The sequence below is a fragment of the Stegostoma tigrinum genome, chromosome 27 (genome assembly GCF_030684315.1).
Source record: "Stegostoma tigrinum isolate sSteTig4 chromosome 27, sSteTig4.hap1, whole genome shotgun sequence".
Lineage (NCBI taxonomy): Eukaryota > Metazoa > Chordata > Chondrichthyes > Orectolobiformes > Stegostomatidae > Stegostoma > Stegostoma tigrinum.
In genome coordinates, this window is record NC_081380.1 from 33,401,488 (window position 1) to 33,421,513 (window position 20,026).

Below are 20,026 nucleotides of genomic sequence, written 5' to 3' on the forward strand. Positions count from 1 at the left end.
TGAAGCAGCTGAAGTAGTTGTGTCTGGGTCATTTGTCCTGAGGAACTCCTACACTGTTGTCCTGGGGCTAGGTGACTAAATTCCAACAACCACTATCATCTTCCTTTTATATTATTAGATTTGACTTCAACCAGTAGAGTATTTTTTTCCCTTGATTCCCATCTGGCTCTAGTTTTGCTGATGCATCTGGATGCCATACTTCAAATATAGCCTTCACGTCAAGGGCAGTTACTCTTCCCCACCTATGAATTTTAGTTCTTTTGTCCACATTTAAGCCAAGGCTGTATTTGTGGTCTGGATCTGAATGGCCCTAGTGGAATCTAAACTGTGACATAAGCAAGTTACTGCTAAGTAATAGTGCTAGACAATACTGTTGACAGATGGTGCTGTTAATGCTGATTTTTGTGTCCGTGACATCTCTAGGCAATTTTCTGCATTGTCGGGTAGATGCCAGTGTTGTAGCTGTTTTGAAACAGCTTGGCTGGGGTATGGCAAATTCTGAAATGTACATCTTCAGTACTTTTACTAGAATATTGTTAGGGTCTTTTCAGAATCCATCATCTCCATTTGTTTATTGATATCGGGGAATAAATCAAATTTATTGATGCTGGAGACATCTGGAGAAGGCCGAGATGGATCATCCACTCAGCACGTCTGGTAGAAGACTTGTAAATCTTTCAGCCTTGCTTATTACCCTGATGTGCTGGCTTACCCCATCTGTATTTGGCAAAGTGGTGATGATGAGCTCAAATATGTTTTTCCTTTTGTTGGTTCTTTCACTCCCTGCCACTTGCCAGCATGAGGATGTACAGAAAAGGAACCAAATTACCAACAATCCCAAGGCCAAGGACTACTTCCATCTCCTGGAAACGCCTGCCAAATGTGTGGCTGGAGATACATTTCAAGGATCAGGTTTGTCAGCCACACAAGGATCCAGAACCCATGAGCAGTGACATGAAATTTCCGAGATGGATCATTGTAAGCGTTAACAAGTGATTGCTGATGACAACCTTCCACAGACCCAGTTTAGCATCTGTATCCTTTAAGATCTGACCAGCTCAGTCAGTAGTCATACTGTGAGCTGCTCTTGGTAATGGACATTAAAATCACCCACCCTGATTACATTCTACATACTTGCCATCCTCAAAAAATATTATTTTGTAATCAATCTGCTTAGAGATATTAACACCTCTGGAACACATGAGACTTAAAGACGGGCTTCCTGACTCAAAGATAGGGATATTACTGCTGCATTATAGGCCAAGGATTGTTCAGCATGTGGTAATCAGCAGCCACATTCCTTGCCTATGTTTGACTTGAGGCTTCATTGGATCTAGACTCACATGGCAACTCTCCCCTAACTGTTCCATAGCCCTGCCAATACGTGAAACCCCTTGCAGTATTGTATACATTCAAGCCATTTGTTTTATAGCTGGTATTGTAGCTAATTGAGATAATGAAAGTGGTACTTCCAATTGCTACAAGAAAGAGAATTATGAAGAATTTGTCTCGAAACCAAAAGTAGAGGAGTTTTGATAATAAATGACTGAAGTGCTATATTTTGCACCACTGTTTTGGACAAAGTAACTATAGAGGTAACTTTGATTTGATTTGATTTATTTATTATCAGTGTACCTAAGTACAGTAAAAAGCTTTGTTTGCAAGCAGTACAGGCAGTTCATAGTAAGCAAGGACATACAGATGATACGGTGGAAAAAAACTCGGACAAAGTAAGGCATACAGGTTACACCGCACAGGGACGTGCACTAGATGAGATCAACATTAACAAGATCAGCATTATTTGAAATTAGAAAGTCCATTAATCAGCCTAATTATGGCAGGAAAGAAGCTGTTCTTGAACCTGCTGTTGCGTGTGTTCAAGCTTCCATATCTTCTGCCTGACAGAATAGGTTGTAGGAGAGCATTACCAGGGTGGGATGAGTTTTTGATGATGTTGGCAGCCTTTCTGCAGCAATGTGACACGTAAAAGGAGTCCATGGAGGGGAGGTTGGCTTCCATGATGGTCTGGGCTATGCACACAATCTTCTGTGGTTCCTCACGGGCCAGGCAAAGCAGTTGCCATATCAGGCTGTTGTGTCCCAGGACAGTCTATGGTTTATCTGTAAAAGGTTGATGAGGGCCTTATGGACACACCAAATTTCATGAGCTCCTGGATGAAGAATAGGCTTTGTTATGCCTTCTTGACCGTTGCATCTACTTGAGAAGACCAGAATAGTCTGTTAGCTATCATCACTGCAAGGAACTTGACACCCTCAGCCCTCTCAACCTTCATTCCATTGATATAGCTGGGGGCGCATTCTCCACCTTTCCTTCTAAAGTCAATGATCAGTTCTTTAGTTTGGCCAACATTGAGAGAGAGGTTGTTATCATTGTACCACATTGCCAAGCACACTATCTCCTTTTCCAGGTTTGAGTGTTGCACTTGACTATCTAGGCACAGTAAACGTTGGAATTTTTGATATGTTGAGCTCATGCCTATTAGAAAAAGCAGCTAAGCTCCATTCTAGCTAAATTAATAGCATGCCTCAGGATAGACCATGTAAAGTTTCCCGCATACAGTTCAAATGTATGAATATATACCATAGTTTGTCTTATAGATTTAAATCAATATTTTCAATGAACCTTAGGTCAACGTGCTGAGGCCAGTCAGTATAGAGTTTGTCCAATCCCGTGTAGAAATTGAGGTTGGTCAGACCCTCGAACTACCTATCATGGTTTATGGGCTCTTGGATACAGATGCATTGGAAACAGTTCCAGTGAATAACTGCACATTAATGAACTTGGCAGTAGAGATGGATAAGCAAGGAGTATTCAGAGTCACTCAAGGTACAGTAGAAAGACATTATTTTCTTTTTTGTTTCATAATAATAAATTGGATATTTTAGGTTTATCAGTCAAACAATTAAACATTAAATCATTATTCAAGGCTCTTCTAATTGTACAGAGCCTCATTAGTGCAGCTTTGAAAATGTTTGAAATGAAAAATGCATGAAAATTTTGACATGTTTGATTTGAGAATAGGACCAACTACAATCAAATGTGAATGTTATTACCATGGAATATTCAATTTCATTTTGCCACAAACTGAATTTCTTGTCATCAGGTAAGGTTCTGCTTGGAGTACATATTTTTTCAACATTAAGTTAGTAAGAACTAAATTAGAAGAACTGAATTATTCTGGGTAAAGCAGACTGCCTAAAAGTAGACTGAGAATTAAATTCCTGTTAAAATTGCTTATTTTTGTATTCTAAAATAATTGGCCAAATGCATTTTTGTGGATAGTCTGCACTTTTTTGTAATTCTTGCATTTTTTTTCTCCTGTACTTTGCTTCATTAATGTTTGCTGGTGTTTCAGTTGGTGTTATCATTGTGCTCAACACTTGGTATGATTAAGACAAATTCTTTAGGAACACGCAAGTGTAGGTGCCCTGATACTCAAGTCTCAGTCTGTACCCATCACAATACTGGCACTTTGTAGATTTGTCTACCAGAATGTGTAAAATGGAAGCTTTTATGATAAAAGATATCAGATTTGTATATCAGTTATGTGACATCCAGTAACCTCTACGCCTGAAACAAATTAATATTATTTTGGAACTGAGAGCTATCACAACATTACAACTTTGTATTGCTTGACACTAAGCCATTTAATTAGGTGGATTGCAGCACAGACTTGTTTCGGTCAAATATTATATTTGTAAAGAATGACATTCTTGTGTAAAAACAAAGCGCTAGAGAAATTCAGCATCTTTGGAGAGAGAAACTAAGCTAACTAAGTTTAGCGTTTAGTGTGTCAACTCTTTGAAACCAAGGAGTTCCAATACATTTTTGTTTCAGATTTCCAGTTACTGTAGTGTTTTGATTTTATAGTATTCTTATCCTTGCTCTGTGGAAAGAAAACATCAGTTGGACAGAGGACACGGTTTTGCTGGGTTCTTTTGTTTTACTCCATTCAAGATGAATAAAGTAGTAACCCATATTCATGTATAGGCTCTGTATAGGAATAGGAACAGAATTAGACACGCTGCCTCTCAAACCACCTCCATCATTCGGTTACATTCTTGCTGATTTGTATCTTAACTCCACTTATCTTTCTTGGTTCCATACCCCTTAGCATCTACTCTCCATTTTAAAATTAACTCAATTAATTAACTCAATCTCAATTTTTTTTAGGGGAAAGCTTTCCCAATTTCTACATCCCTTTGTTTAATAAAGTGCTTCTTGATATTACCCCTACATCACGTGGCTCTAATTTAAGAATTGTGCCCTCTTGTCTGATCTTTCACCATCAAAGCTAGTAACTTTATCCATCTACCCTATTAATTTTGTTTTGTTTTATTCCATTGTAAGACGTGGGTGCACTGGCTGGCCAGCATTAATTGCTTGTTTCTAGTTTCCTTTGAGCTGCCTTTTTGAACCACTATGTCTATGTGCTGTAGGTTGACCCACAATGCCCTTAGGGAGGGAATTCCAGGATTTTGACCCAGCAACAGTAGAGGAATGGTAATAAAATGTGAGGCTGGACGAACACAGCAGGCCAAGCAGCATCTCAGGAGCACAAAAGCTGACGTTTCAGGCCTAGACCCTTCATCAGAGAGGGGGATGGGGGGAGGGAACTGGAATAAATAGGGAGAGAGGGGGAGGCGGACCGAAGATGGAGAGTAAAGAAGATAGGTGGAGAGAGTGTAGGTGGGGAGGTAGGGAGGGGATAGGTCAGTCCAGGGAAGACGGACAGGTCAAGGAGGTGGGATGAGGTTAGTAGGTAGCGGGGGGTGCGGCTTGGAGTGGGAGGAAGGGATGGGTGAGAGGAAGAACCGGTTAGGGAGGCAGAGACAGGTTGGAGGAATGGTGATATGATTCCAAATTAGGATGGTGAATGTCTTGGAGGGGAACTTGCAGGTAGTGGTGTTCCCATGTATCTGCTGCCCTTGTCCTTCTAGGTGGAAGTGGTCACGGGTTCAGAAGGTGCTACCTAAAGATCTTTGGTGAATTTTTGCATTGTATCTTGTAAATAGTACAAATTGCAGCTATTGAACATTGGTTGTGCAGGGATTGGATGTTTGTGGACATGGTACCAGTCATTGACTACTTTGTCTTGGATGGCATCCAGCTTCTTAAGGATTGTTGGAGCTGTACCTATTCAGGTAGGTGAGGAGTATTCATTCACACTTCTAACCTGTGCCTTATAGTTGATGGACAGGCTTTGGACCGTCTGGAGGTGAGTTACTTGTCACAGTATGCCCTCGTGGTCACTGTGTTTATGTAGTGGGTCCAGTTGAGTTTCTCATCTTTACTAACTCCCAGGGTGTTGAAAGTGGGGGGATTCACTGCTGGTAAGATCATTGAATGTCATGGAGCAATGGTTAGATTGTCTCTTAATGGAGATTATCGTTGCCTGGCATTTGCGCGGTGCAAATATTACTCGCCACTTGTCAACCCAAGTCTGGATGCTTTCCAGATTTTGTTGCATTTGAATGTAGACTTCTTCAGTATCTGAGGAGTCGCAAATGGAATATTGTGTAATTGTCGGGGAACATCCCCATATCTGACTTTATGATGGAGGGAAGGTCATTGATGAAGTAGTTGAAAACGGTTGGGTTGAGGACACTACTCCTGAGGAAATCCTGCTGAGATGTCCTGGAGCTGAGATGACTGGCCTCCACAGACTGCAACCATCGTCCTGTGTGCCAGGAATGATTCCAACCATGGAGAGTTTGCCTCCGATACATATTGATTCCACTTTTGCCAGGGCTGCTTGATGCCACACTCAGTCAGATGTGGCCTTGATGTCACGGGCTGTCACTTCCACCTCACCTCTGGAATTCAGCTCTTTTGTCCATGCTTGAACTAAGTCTGACGTGGTTGGGAGGTGAGTGGCCCTGGCAGGATCCAAACAGGGCATCACTGAGTAGTTTATTGCGAAACAGGTGCTATATGATAGCCCTGTTGATGACTCCTTCCATCACTTTACTGATGATCAAGAGTAGACTGATGGGGTGGTAATTGGTCGGTTGAATTTGTCCTGTTTTTTGTCTATAGGATACAAATAAGGGCAATTTCCCACATTGTCAGGTAGATGCTGGTGTAGTAACTGTACTGGAACAGCTTGGCTAGAGAAGCAGCAAGCTCTGGAACATAACTCATTAATACTATTGCCAAAATATGGTCAGGCCCGATAGGCTTTGCAGTATCCAGTACCTCCAACTGTTTCTTGATATCGTGTGGAGTGAATCAAATTGCCTGAAGATTGATAGACCACTGGCAGAGTCCGAGATGGATCATCTAAAGTTTGCTCTAAATGCTTCAGCCTTTTCTTTTGTACTTATATATTGGGCTCTTCCACCATTGAGGATTGGCATATTTGTGGAACCTCTTCCTCCATTATCCGTCACCATTCACAACTGAATGTGGTAGGACTGCAGAACTTAGATCTGATCCATTGGTTGTGGAATCGCTTAGCTATGTATTACTTGCTGCGTACTCTGTTTGGCATACAAGTAGTCCCGTTTGTTTGTTTCATCAGGTTGACAGCTAATTTTTAGGTATGCCTGGTACTGCTCCTGGCATGATCCTCTCATCTGGTGGCAATGATTGAGTTAGGGATGTGCCGGCCCATGAGTTTGTAGATTGTATTGGAGTACAATTCTGCTGCTTTTGATTGTGCTCAGGACCTCAACGGATGCCCAATCTTGATCTGTTTGAAGTCTGTTCCATTTAGCACCATGTTAGTGCCATATAATACAATGGAGGGTATTCTCAATGTAAAAGTGGTACTTAAATTCTACAAGGTCTGTGAGATGGCGCAGGTGGCAGATTGGTAAGGAAGATGTCAAGTATGTTTTGCAACCTGGTTGATTCCCTCATCACCTGCTGCAGATCTAATCTAGCAGCAATGTCCTTTAGGATCTGACCAGCTCAATCAATAGTGCTGCTGCCATGCTATTCTTGGCAGTGGACATCATAGCAATTGATACAACTGAGTGGCTTGTTGGACCATTTCAGAGGGTAGTTGACAGTCAGCCGCATTGCTGTGCGTCTGGATTCATTGTCAGCCAGACCAGGTGAGGATGGCAGATTTCCTTCCCTGATGGACATCAGTGAGCCAAATGCATTTTTCTAACAGCCAACAATGGTCTCGTGGTTATCAGTAGATTCTTAATTCCAGAGTTTTTTTTTAAATTGGCTGCTGTGGAAGGATTCAAACCCAGGTCCCAGAATATTAGCTGAGTTTCTAGAATAATAGTCTAAGTGATAACGCCACTAAGCCATTGCCTCCCCTTCTAAATATTTTTTGCATTCTCAAACACCTCAATTACATAATGTTTCAATCTTCCACATTTGAGGAAATATAAATCTGATTTCCGCAATTTGCCTCAAAATCTATTTATTTTGAGCTCAGTTTTATTCTGCCGAATTTTCACCGTACCCCACCTAACCTGATAGACGTTCCAAAGGTGAAAACAGTGCTTCAGCCTAAAGTTTCACAGCTTCTGTCCTTTAAATTTCAGCTTCCTTAAGCTCGGGACTAGCATTACATTCTCTTGTTAATTATTTAATTATACTTGTCCACCAGTTTTTGTTAACCTATGTACATGGACTACCTTAAAAATTCACCCACTCCACCATCAAAGTGTATTGGTGGCGGTGTATACATCTATACATTGTTCTGCCACAATCCTCCAAGCATTCTTTGAAAGTACCTTACAAACTCTAAATTCCTTATCACCTAGAAAGACTTGTGAATATACCACAAATTTTTCTTGCACCATTGCTGAATCAAAATGTGGAAAATAATTCCTGAAATTATTTTTGGTCTACATACACTGGAAGGACAGCATTAATTCAGAAAGATGGCTCACCATCGCCTCTGAAAGATAATTGAGGATGGGAAATGCATGCTGATTTCACTGTCAACAAATATGAAACAATTTTCTACTCTACAGTTCCTACTTCCCCACCAGTTTAGAAATTAATTTAATCTACTTTAAATCTTAAGTTAATAAGTGCTCATTTGGTCATATTAAACCCTGTAGTTTTACCAATTTCAGTGTCTCTTTTGCAACTTCTATACTTCTTACTTTTCCATCTAACTGAATATTGTGTTGGAATCAGGTGAGAAGATGTAGAAAGGTTCTTCTCTTTTCCCAATCCTTATTTTGCCATGATGAGAATACTGCTTACCAATTCAGTGAGTATTTGAAGTATTTACATGCTTGTCTAAAGGACATACACAAGCTTCCTTATTTATTTAAAAAGAAAAAGGTATTTTTGTGTGTGAATTGATGGATAATTAAATAAACACTGGCTTTCATGCATGTGCGCAGAAGATTTACACACATAAGTTACGGAGTGGGAGAATAGATTAAGCACTATTTTTACCGTGCAATAAAAATTAAAAGGCTATGGATTTCAGGCTGAGCTCGATGGTCCCCCTGACTTGGTGATAAGATGATTTAAATATGTTGATGGGTGACTCACATCTACACAATTGTAGTGGCTGGATTTTGATCAGCAGACAGAGCTCAAACTTGCAGGTTGGATAGAGAGAGAGGGAGAGGAGGCAATTACATAATGGTATAGTCATTAAACTAGTAATCCAGAGATGCAGGTAATTTCCTGGAGACTCGGGTTTCAATCCCACAGTGGACGATGGTACAACTTGAATTCAGTAATATTAAAAGTCTAATGATGACCGTGAAACCATGGTTGATTATGAATCATCTGGTTCACTAATGTCATTTGGGAAATCTGCCAACCTTACTGGAATGTGACTCAGAACCCACAGCAATGTGGTTAGCTCTGAAACGGCCTAGCAAGTCAATCAGTTGGATCAAAATGTTGAGAAGACTCAAAAAGGGATGAAACAGGACATATCACATGGCATCCAGCTAGGCACCTGACAAAAATGACAGACTCAGTCTTGTTGACCCTGCAGAGTCGTCCATACCAACATCTGGGGGATAATGTCAAAATTGGGAGCTGTCTCGTAGGCTAGTCAAGCATAAGATACTCAAAGAATCAAACAGTGGGACAGTATCCCAGACAACACTATCCTCTGTCTATCCTGATGGTTGGACAGAGGTGGCAGTGCAGTTGTATTCAGAGGGACAAGAGTTGCTCTGGAAGTTTTCTACCTTTCCTGAAGGATCATAAAGTTTCATGACATCAGCTCAAACCTGGACCTGAAAACCTCCTGCTGATGACCACATATCCTCCCAAGCTGATGAATCAGTTCAACTACATAATGAATACCACTTGAGGAAGCACTGAGGGTGGCAAAAGAACCGCATATTCTCTGAGTGGAGGACTTAAATTCCCATCACCAAGATTGGCTTTGCAGCCCCAGCATTGATTGAGCTGGTCAGGTCCTCAAGGACATAATGGCTAGACTTGATCTTCAGCAGGTAGTGATGAAACCAACAGAGGAAAAATCATACTTAACTTCATCATCAACAATCTGTTATCTGCAAATGCATCTGACCATGACAATATTGTTAAGAGTAACCACTGCATGGTCCTTGTGGAGACAAAATCCTGTTTTCATATTAAGGATGCACTCGCTATCATGTTGTGTGGCCCAATTACAATCTTAAGTGGAATAGACTTTGAACAGATCTATTAACTCAAGATTGGCCATCCATTTGGCACTGTGGGCCATCACCACCAGCAGAATTGTATTCCAATACAAACTTCAACCCTAGGGCCCAACGTATCCCTGCTCCACCTTTTCCATAAAGCCAAGGAACCAACCCTGGTTCAGTGGAAAGCAGAGAAAAACATGCCAGCAGCAGCGCCAGCATACCTGGAACTAAGATGTCATAAAGCTTTTGAGAAGATTTGTAGCTCGGGTTGTGGATGAAGTTATAGACATGCTCGCCAAGCCAGTGGGTTTAGTTGCAAATGTTTTGTCACCCTGCTTGGTAACATCATCAGTGCGCCTCCAGTGAAGCATGGATGTGCTGTCCCACTTGTTATTTATATGTCTCGATTTGCTGAGGTGGTTGGTTTATTTTCGGTTTTGTTTCTCAGTGGTTTGTCAGATGTGTATAAGTAACAAGCGGGACAGAATACTGACACTTCACTGGAAGCGCACTGACAATGTTACCTAGCCAGGTGATGAAACATTTGCAACCAAACCCACTGGCTCAGTGAGCATGTCTACAACATCAATGAGGTGTCAACTTGATGAAGCTACAAAATAACTTATGTGCTGAACAGCATCAGCAGACAACGATAGATAGTGTTGGGAGATTCCACAGCCAATAGATCTCTTGTAAGTTCTGCAGTCCTGGCATATCCAGTCATGAATGGTGATGGACAACTAATCAACTCATTAGAGGAGAAGACTCCTAAAATACCCATCTTCAGCTGGTGAAGGGGGAGCCCAACATGAGTGCAAAAGACAAGGCTGAAGCAATTGCAGAAGCCCTCAGTCAGAAGTACCAGTGAATGATCCACCCATACGAGTGGCATAGTGGCACAGTGGTTAGCACTACTGCTTCAGAGCGCCAAAGATTCAGATTTGATTCCCCCCTCAGATGACTGTCTGAGTGGAGTTTGCACATTCTCCCTGTGTTTGCATGAGTTTCTTCCGAGTACTCTGGTTTCTTCCCACAGTCCAAAGATGTGCAGGTTAGGTGGATTAGCCATGCAAAATTGTCCGTAATGTCTATGGATATACAGGCTTGGTGGATTAGCCATGGGAAATGCAGCGTTACAAGAATAGGGTGGCGGGGGGGGTGTTGTTGGGTCTGGGTGGGATGCTGTTCAGAGAGTTGGTATGCAAACTTGGGCTGAATGATTCCACACTGTAGGGATTCTGTGATTTCTATCTCAGCCTCCACTGGAGGTCCTCAACGTCAGTGGTGTCAGACTTCAGCAAATTTTATTCATTACACGTGATATCAAGAAATAGTTGATATACCACAAAGGCTGTGGACCCCTGAACAACATTCTGGAAACTTATACTTCAGAACCTGAAACTCCACTCACCAAGCTATTCTGCTAAAGCTAACAAAGTGTGGAGCTGGATGAACACAGCAGGCCAAGTGGCATCTCAGGAGCACAAAGGCTGATGTTTCAGGCCGAGGCCCTTCATCATTCTGCTAAAGCTATAGCTTTGGCATCTATCTGAAAGTGTGGAAAATTGCCAAGGAATGACCTATGGACAGAAAGCAGCGCAAATCTAATCCAGTCAATTACCGTCCATCAGTTTACTTTCTGTAATCGATAAAGTGATGAAAAGTGTCATCACCAATGCTATCAAGCAGCAATTGTTTAGCAGAAACCTACTGATTAAAACCTAGTTTGTGTTCTGCCAGGGACATTTAGCTTCTGACCTCATTAAAGTTGAATTCCAGAGGTAAAGTGAGAAAGACTTCCCTTCACATCAAGACTACACTTGACCAAATGTGACATTAAGAAGCAGTGGCTCAAAGGAAGATGTTTGTGGTTGTTGGATGTCAGTCATCTCAGTTCCAGGATATTTCTGTAAGCGTTCCTCAGAATAGTGCCTGATACTTAACCATCTTCAAATATTTTGTCAACAACTTTCCCTCTATTATAAGGTCTGAAGTGGGGATGATTGCTCAAGGTTCAAACCATTCACACCTCCTTAGATGCTAAAGCAACCTGTGTACAAATGCAGCAAGTCCTAATTGGTATCCATTTGAATTGGCATGTAACTGGTAAGATTTGTGCCACATGACTATCACCGAGAGAGAATCTGACTATCATGCCCTGTCCCTTCAATGGCTTAACCACCACTGAGGGCCCATCATCAAGATCCTGGAGGTGATTATCGACTAGAAGCCAAACTGCACTAACCTGAAAAATACTATGGCTACAAAAGCAGGTTAGATGCTAGAAATCCTGCTGTGACTCATTTCCTAACTCCTCAAAATCTGCATGCCATCTGCAAAGCTGAAGTCAGGATTGTGATGGAATAATTCCCACCTGCCTGGGTGGGTGTAGCTCCAGTAGTACTCAAACTTGACACTGTCCAGGACAGAGCAGTTTTCTTGATTGACGCCACATCCTGGAAAAAGTGACTCCCACCACTAGTGACGTGATAGCAGCAGTGTGCACCATATACAAGATACTATACAAATTCATTAAGATTCCTTCGACAGTACCCATCAAATTCACAACCGATACCATCTAGAAAAACAAGGACAGCTGATACATGGGAGCACCACTACCTGAAATTTCCCCTCCAAGTACACTCCATCCCGATTTGGAAATAGATTGTCATTCCTTTAGAGTTATCAAATCAAATTCCTAGAACTCTCTCCCTGGTGGCATTGTGGAACTACCTATACCAAATTGGACTGCTATGGTTCCAGAAGATAGTTCACCACCTTCTTAAGGGCAGTTGGAAATGGTCAATAAATGCTGACCCAGCCAGCAACACCCATATCCTATGAATGAATTTAAGAAAAAGTGGCACACTCAAAGGTCCTGCTTCTCTGCCTTGTGTTCTGTTCTTTACAATTGATCAGTTATACAAATGTGCTTGTGGCTGAATGAACTCCATTTCGGTTCTTTGTTTAAGGCAGTTATGCTTAATATTTAATTTCTTACCAAGTTGACTGTCCTTACGATGGTCTGGTTCCTTTTGTGAATTGCTGTAGGCAGGCTGTCTCCATTCCATGGCTTAGGAATGCGATACAGCTTTGCAAACGTTCAGCTAATATTGGTTAATATCGGTTCAGTCTTTTAAAACTCAGTCTTTGGTTTACAGCCATAAATACATTGAGTCATGTTGATTTAATGCATGGCTTTCTAACAGACATTTTGCAACCAAAGAAGAGATCCAATCTAGCAAAAGGACAATGTCTGGTTTGTAGAAGCCTTAAGGCCATCAGAGCTGGGGAAAAGTTTTAAACTGACATGAGCTGAGAAAAATCAGTGGGTTAGCCTGTGTCTTGCAAGTCAAGGGTAGAGAATCATATCTGGTGAATGTGCAGAAAGTCCTTAACAGGAAATACTTACAATCTTGTCAGTTGAGTAAGAAATGACAATTAAAATGAAAAATGAAGGTTTCACTCTGGAATCTGACTTGTTGACATTACAATTGGTTGGAATCGTAGCACCATAACGAGCAAACATTGATACCAAAACAGTTTCATCAATTTTATTTAAAGTAGTATTTTTACTGTGTCAAATTTAACTGTAACAAACTCAATTAATATTGTACAGTGTCATAACTTCAGTACACTTGCATGGTCATCTGTTCTAGTAAATCTTTACTCTAATTTACCACTGTTTTCTACTAGGGAGATTGGAGCCAGGTGCTGCACACTGCACTGGGATAAGTATTGAAGCAGAGACACCAGGCCATACGGTACTAACAGCTAGTGCTGGATTTCTGGAGGTCCATTTTAGCAGCAGTATCACCATTGCTTCTTACCATCGACTTAGAGTAAGCATCTATGACACAACCCGAGCCATGGTAGACCACACCATGAGCTTAAATAATGCAGCCAACATAGATGTTATTGTGCCAAAGCAATAGTTATTAGGTTTATAAGATATATATGAGTTATTAAAATAATAAGCTGGTGATGTATGTAATTTCTTATTCTGTTATTCTGTGTACACTTTGAATATGTTGCCTATTTCAACTTTTTAATCAAGTATCTTTCAAACAAAGCCACTAAATCTTTCTTGTATTATTTGTGAAAATGTTCAATGTAAGCCATTTTCTTGATGCCATTTACTGATTGTGTGTGCTTTATTAGGTAAGAATGTATGGCACATTTTGAACTTTTGGATATAAAATCTTCATTTTTCTTCAGCACCTCTATTTCCAAATTGTTATATACGTTGTTAGATTTTAAATTCTGCATTTAATTTTGAAGATTATTTGCCATATCGTCAGTGTGGTCCTGCTGGATCATAGGGCCTGATCTCTCTTTAGACAGTGACAGATGGTGGTGGTTTAACCTGAGGGTTACCACACCCCGGGCAAGGGGAGAGGTTGAGAAGGAGACTCCTTCATGGTAGCCTCAGCCGGTACATGAATTGCACCCATGGTGTTGGCATAGTTCTGCATTGCAAACCAGCTGTTCAGCCAATATCCACATCGTTAATCACTTAAACATAACTTTTATCTTGTGAGTTGCTTTCACAGATTTTGAAAATATAAAAGGTTTTCCTGTGATGTGATACTGGATTTGGCTGGCAATTAAATTTAACTAAAAAGTCATTACAGAAAGCTAGTGGACCTCATTAATCAAAAATAAGGGGTTTGCCCTTGTTTCTCTTTGCATGTAATCCACGATAATAGTCGCAGCTTTTAGATGTTGTATTTCTGAGTGCGCAATTTTGGTATTTGAATATTGTTAATTACACTAAAAAGGCAACCCCCCCCCCCCCCCAGTTTATATCTCAAGAGCAGCTGCTTGTCAGTTTACCTAAGTAAGAGTGGCCATATAGCGGACCCATCTTTAAGTTACGCATTTTTTCCTAATGTAATGAGAGCACGATTGGCAAAGATCACTTTTCAAACTGAGCTCGACCCAACCAGTAATGACATTTCATCCTGACTAGTACTCTAGACGTAGACAAGTGCCATACTGCTTAACCTGGAGTTAAAAGAAGAGTGGCTACTAGAACTTATATAGAGTGTGACACTCTGGTCCCTTCTCAAAACAGAGGTGTCTGGATCATCACTTTGTTCTGAGAAAACTAGAACTTTGAATCTGTAATAATGTGATAGACCACAATATCTGATGTTAGTAATTATGCAGAGAATAACTCACCTCTTTACTTCCCAAAACCTGTCACCCATCTGCACGTCAATAGTCAGGAGTGGAATGTATTACTACCCACTTGCCTGAACAAATCCAGCTGAATCAACCTTCAGGAAGCTCAACACCATCCAGACAACACTAAACTGGTTAAGCACCAGAGGTTGAATGTTGTTTAGACAGTTCAGGCATTTCTGGTTCTGTTCATTTAGTCAAACTTTCACACTATCAACCCCAACATCACTTATTGTTCTCCATATCACAGAAATGTTACGGCGCAAATGGAGCCCATTCAATCAGATCTTAGCTGCACCAGTTTTCTAATTGAGCTTCATGGCTTAATGCCATTCTCCTGCCTTCTTCCCATACCTTTGCATATTTAACAATCATACTAATGCCGTCTTGAATGCATTAATTGAATTTGCCTCCACCATACATCCAAAAAGTGCATTCCCGACCTGAACCAAAATAAAAACCAAAAGAACTGTGGATGCTGTAATCAGGAGCAAAAACAAAGTTGCTGGAAAAGCTCAACTGGTCTGGCAGCAGCTGTGGAGGAGAAAACAGAGTTAACGTTTCGTGTCCAGTGACCCTTCCTCAGAACATTCTGAGGAAGGGTCACCGAACCCGAAACGTTAACTCTGTTTTCTCCTCCACAGATGCTGCCAGGCATGCTAAGCTTTTCCAGCAACTTTGTTTTTGTTCCAGGCCTGAACCACTTGTGTGCAAATGTTTATTGCCACATCACATTTGTTTCTTTTGCACATCAATTTAAATTTGTGCCTTCTCTTTCTTGCTTCATTTCACAGTCAGGAACTTTGTCATCCTGTATACTCTATCCAGTCCATAACAGATTGTTGACATAGCCAGGGATGTTCACATCCAGGGAACATTTTTTTTAAATGGTCATTCTTTTCGCCGTGCTCATGGATGAGGGTTCACTGGTTTTTTTTATGTACGACTTCATGACTGTTACCAGAAATAATTTTATTTTGCTGGTGACACTAATCTTTACAGACTGGTTTCCTCCCCATCTGAAAGGTGCATTAATTCAGATTCCTGCATATAGTTATGAACAAAAGTCAGATTTACACTACTTTTTTTTCCAAAATTGTTACATGATATGGGTGTAATTACAACATTTAAAAGACATTTGGATAGATACATGAATAGGAAAGGTTCGGAGAGATATGGGCTAGAAGCAGGAATGTGGGACTAATTTTGTTTGGAATTATGTTCAGCACAGACTGGTTGGACCGAAGGGTCTGTTTCTGTGCTGTATAACTCTGACTGTATTACCTACATTGAGGTAACTTATATGCAACAGGCATAAACAATGAGTCAGAATACAAGAAGGAGATAGAGTGCTTTGTATCGAGGAGCAATGATAAGAACCTCTCTGTCAATGTTGGCAAAACAAAAGAACTAATCATTGACTTCAGGAAAAAGGAGGAGGACATGTCCCCTATTTACATCAACAGAGCTGAGGTGCAGAGAGTCGAGATTGTCAAGTCCTTAGAAGGAACAATAACGGACAATCTGTCCTGGACCTCCCACGTAGATGCAGCAGGCAAGAAGGCACAACAATACTGCCTCTTCCTCAGGCAGCTTAGGAAATTCAGCATGCCCATAAGGACCCTTACCAACTTTTACAGATGCACTGTAGAAAGCATTCTGTCAAGGTGCATAACAACCTGGTACGGTAACTACTCTTGCCGGGACCTTAAGGAGCTACAGAAAGTTGTGTGCATAGCCCAGATCAGCATGGAAGCTAACCTTCCCTCCATGGACTCCATTTACACTTCTCATTGCTGCACAAAGACTGCCAGCATCATCAAAGCCTTCTCCCACACCAGTAATGCTCTCTTCCAATCTCTTCCGTTAGGCAGAAGTTACAGAAGCTTGAACGTACATACTAACAGATTCAGGAACAACTCTTTCCTTGCTGTTATTTGACTGCTGAATGGACCTCTCTAACTTCAAATAATGTTGACCTTGCTTTATGCACCTCCTACAAATGTAATCTTGTATGCCTTGCTGTGTCTAAGCACTCTATGATCTGTATGCCCTTGTTTGCTGTAATCTACCTGTATTGCTTGCAAAGCAGTGCTTTTCACTGTACTTAGGTATATGTGACGACAATAAACCAAATCAAATTAAGCACAAAATCATAGGCCTACGGCCTGCAATTTTATATGTTGTCATTCATTGGCGCTAAATACAAGGGTTCTGAAATGCTACCCTAATATGTTATCCTTTGTCCTTAGAAAACAAACCAATAATTTTGACTGGAGGCTAAAATCAGTTTTTTTTAACACAGCAATTATTTCTTTCATTTCCTTGTAAGTACAAAATCCCAAACCCATGAAAAGCATCCGAGAAACTGTACAATTTTTAAAATCTGTAATCCAGCATTATTGTAGGCATCTATTTGTTTTTTTTTGTCTTAGCTCTTTAGAACTAACTTGGAAAACTGTGATACTTCAGGTTCTTCCATGTCAATGAATCATATTGGTTGATACCAGGACTAATATTAAAATGCAGATTTAGGCACAAGAAGGTTAATAATATATTCAGATATAAGCAGATCATGTAAATGTAGTGAATAAAAAAAGTAAATTAATGTAAGTATATCTGATTACCATCTCAAAAGAGGTTGCCCGTTCAGTACATCCTGCGTTGTTCCTTTTGAAGATTGGTTCATAGAGTATTTGGCTATATGTATTTACTTGGATTGCTCTGTTTGTTCATACCCATATGCATAAATCTTGTGACTGTTAATTCACGTAATCATGATTGGTCTGACTGGATAATATTTTTTCCAATGTACATATAAAACAAATGTGTTTTGTACATAATTCCTCAGGCCTTATAAAGACCTAGTGTTGGAGCCGATTCTTAAATAAATTCACTTGAAAACATATTTACTTTAATTTTGATGTCCATACAAGAGGATTGAGTATTTATGAACCTCTTACAATGGGAAAGGAGATCTCTTGTCTGTAAATTAAAGACTGACAAATTACTTCTGCATTACTTAGCCACGAAAGAAAATGACTTACAGCTCTTCAGTAGTGAAGCTAAATGGCAGTGATTAGTGGTTTGTACAGACCTGGATTTCATATGCAGATTGTTGTTAGCTATTCTCAGCCAAGAAGCACTCAGGTTAATTACAGAAATATGTACGGGGCTTTCATGCACAACGCATCATTTGGTCCAATAATCTGACAGTTGTATTGGAGATTATAAACAAAGGGCAACTGATGAATGTGAAATTGCCTTGTGAGTTATTTGCAGTTTTAGTAGAGGATAAGCTGAATGCAGGATAGACAATTGGCAAAAATTATAACAATGACTTTTTATGAAGTTTTAATACTTTACTTCTCAACTTGATTGTTAGCTGCAGCTACAATTAATACTTGGTTGGCATTAAAGAAATCAAAGATTGTGGGGATAAGATAGGAAAGTGAGGTTGAGGATTATCAGGTCAATGTGTTCTCATTGAATGGCAGAGTGAGCTTGATAGACCAAATGGCCTTACTGGTGCTGCTAGGTATCATGGCAAATTACCCATCCGTTGTTGGTTTTCCCCAGAAGTGCTGTGTAGTACAGTTATAGCTGAACAGCTTTCAAAGTACATTTCTGCAGTATTTGACAAGTGCTTATATGACACAACTTCACAAATTATATCCATGATACAAAGATAATACTGAAAAGAATAAGACTATTTTTATTAATAATTTTGATTGCATCCAGCAGAGTAGTTCAGTCATGCGTACTATTCTCATGTCAGGCTATTGATCCGGTTGCTGTTGCTATTGTCACACTGGCTTCTTCAAAGGAAATGCTGTTCGAAGGAGGTCCTAGACCTTGGGTGTTAGAACCATCTGGATTTTTCACAGATCTGATTGGCGAAAAGGGAGAAGCAGTAATCATCAAACAACAAAGAGCTCCATTGGTAAAAAAGAAAAATCACCATGGCTTTAGAGTTATTTGTGTATCATTGGGTGAACAGGTAAGAGATATTATGCAGCAATATTTTAACATTCAATTTTCCAAAATAATTTATGAATTGTTATATTAAGAGTATCCGCTTCTACAATGCAAATGGTTTCAGAGATTTTTAATCCATTTGTGGAGATGTATGTGTCACTAGCTGGGCTATCATTTATTGCACATACTTGGTTGCTCTCGAAAATATGGGAGTGAGTTGCCTCCTTGAGCTGTTGTAGTCCATTTGCTGTAGAAAAACCCACAATGCAGGAGGGAGTTTCCGAATTTTGACCCAGCAACAATTCAGGATGGTATGGCTCAGAACATTTCTGAAGAAGAATATTAACAGTTAAACATTAACTGTTTTCTCTCCAAACTGCTCAGGTTCTCCAGTATTTTATGTGTTAATTGCTAAGCAAGTTCTGCCTGATAGAACCAAAACAGAAATTGCTGGAGAAACTCAGCAAGTCTGGCAACATCCATGGAGATTGCTTGATAGTACTGTTGATGACTTCTTTCATCGCTTCATCAAGAGTAGCATTGGCCGGATTGTATTTGCCCTGTTCCAAATGTGCAGGACATCCCTGGGCAGTTTTCCATAATGTTAGGTAAATGCCACTGTTGTAGATGTGCTCAGACAGCTTTGTTAGGGGCATCGCAAGTTCAGGAGTATAAGTCTTTGGTACAAATGCCAGAATGTTATCAGACCCCATATCTATTTCAGTATCCACTTCCTCCCACTGTTTCTTGCTACCACCTGGATAAAATCAGTTTGACTAATAACTGACCAATGATGCTGGGCATGTCTGGCAGAAGCCAAAATGGATCATTCATTTGGCACTTGTAGCTGAAGATTGTTGCACTGATATGTTGCGCTTCCCCATTATTGAGGATGGGAATGTTTGTGGAGTCTCCAGCTCCAGTAAACTGTTTAATTGTCCACCATGTTTCACGAATAGAAATAGGAACAGAAGTAGACCACTCAGCCCTTTCAGCCTATTCTACCATTCAGTGAGATCATGGCTGATCTAAGGCCTAATTCCACATCCCTGCCTTTGGCCCATATCCCTTAATATCTTTGCTTCGCAAAATTTATCTGTCACATGTAGAAATAGTAACTGATCTAGCATCAACTGCCATTTGTGGAAGAGAATTCCAAACCTCTATCACCCTTTTGTGCAAAAGTGGTTCCTGACATTTCTCCTAAATGGTATGCCCCTAATTTTTAGACTGTGCCCCGAGTTATAGAATCTCCAATC

General features: G+C 40.4%; 1 protein-coding gene across 1 annotated transcript in view; it reads left to right on the forward strand.

Moving 5' to 3' along the window:
• Positions 1-20,026, forward strand: part of LOC125464424 (nuclear pore membrane glycoprotein 210-like) — a 142,374-nt gene that overhangs the window by 35,207 nt on the left and 87,141 nt on the right. Inside the window, exons 13-15 of the mRNA XM_059655315.1 lie at positions 2,649-2,847; positions 13,299-13,444; positions 18,568-18,789. Coding sequence (XP_059511298.1) covers positions 2,649-2,847; positions 13,299-13,444; positions 18,568-18,789 — 567 coding nt within the window. The remainder of the gene's footprint in view (positions 1-2,648; positions 2,848-13,298; positions 13,445-18,567; positions 18,790-20,026) is intronic.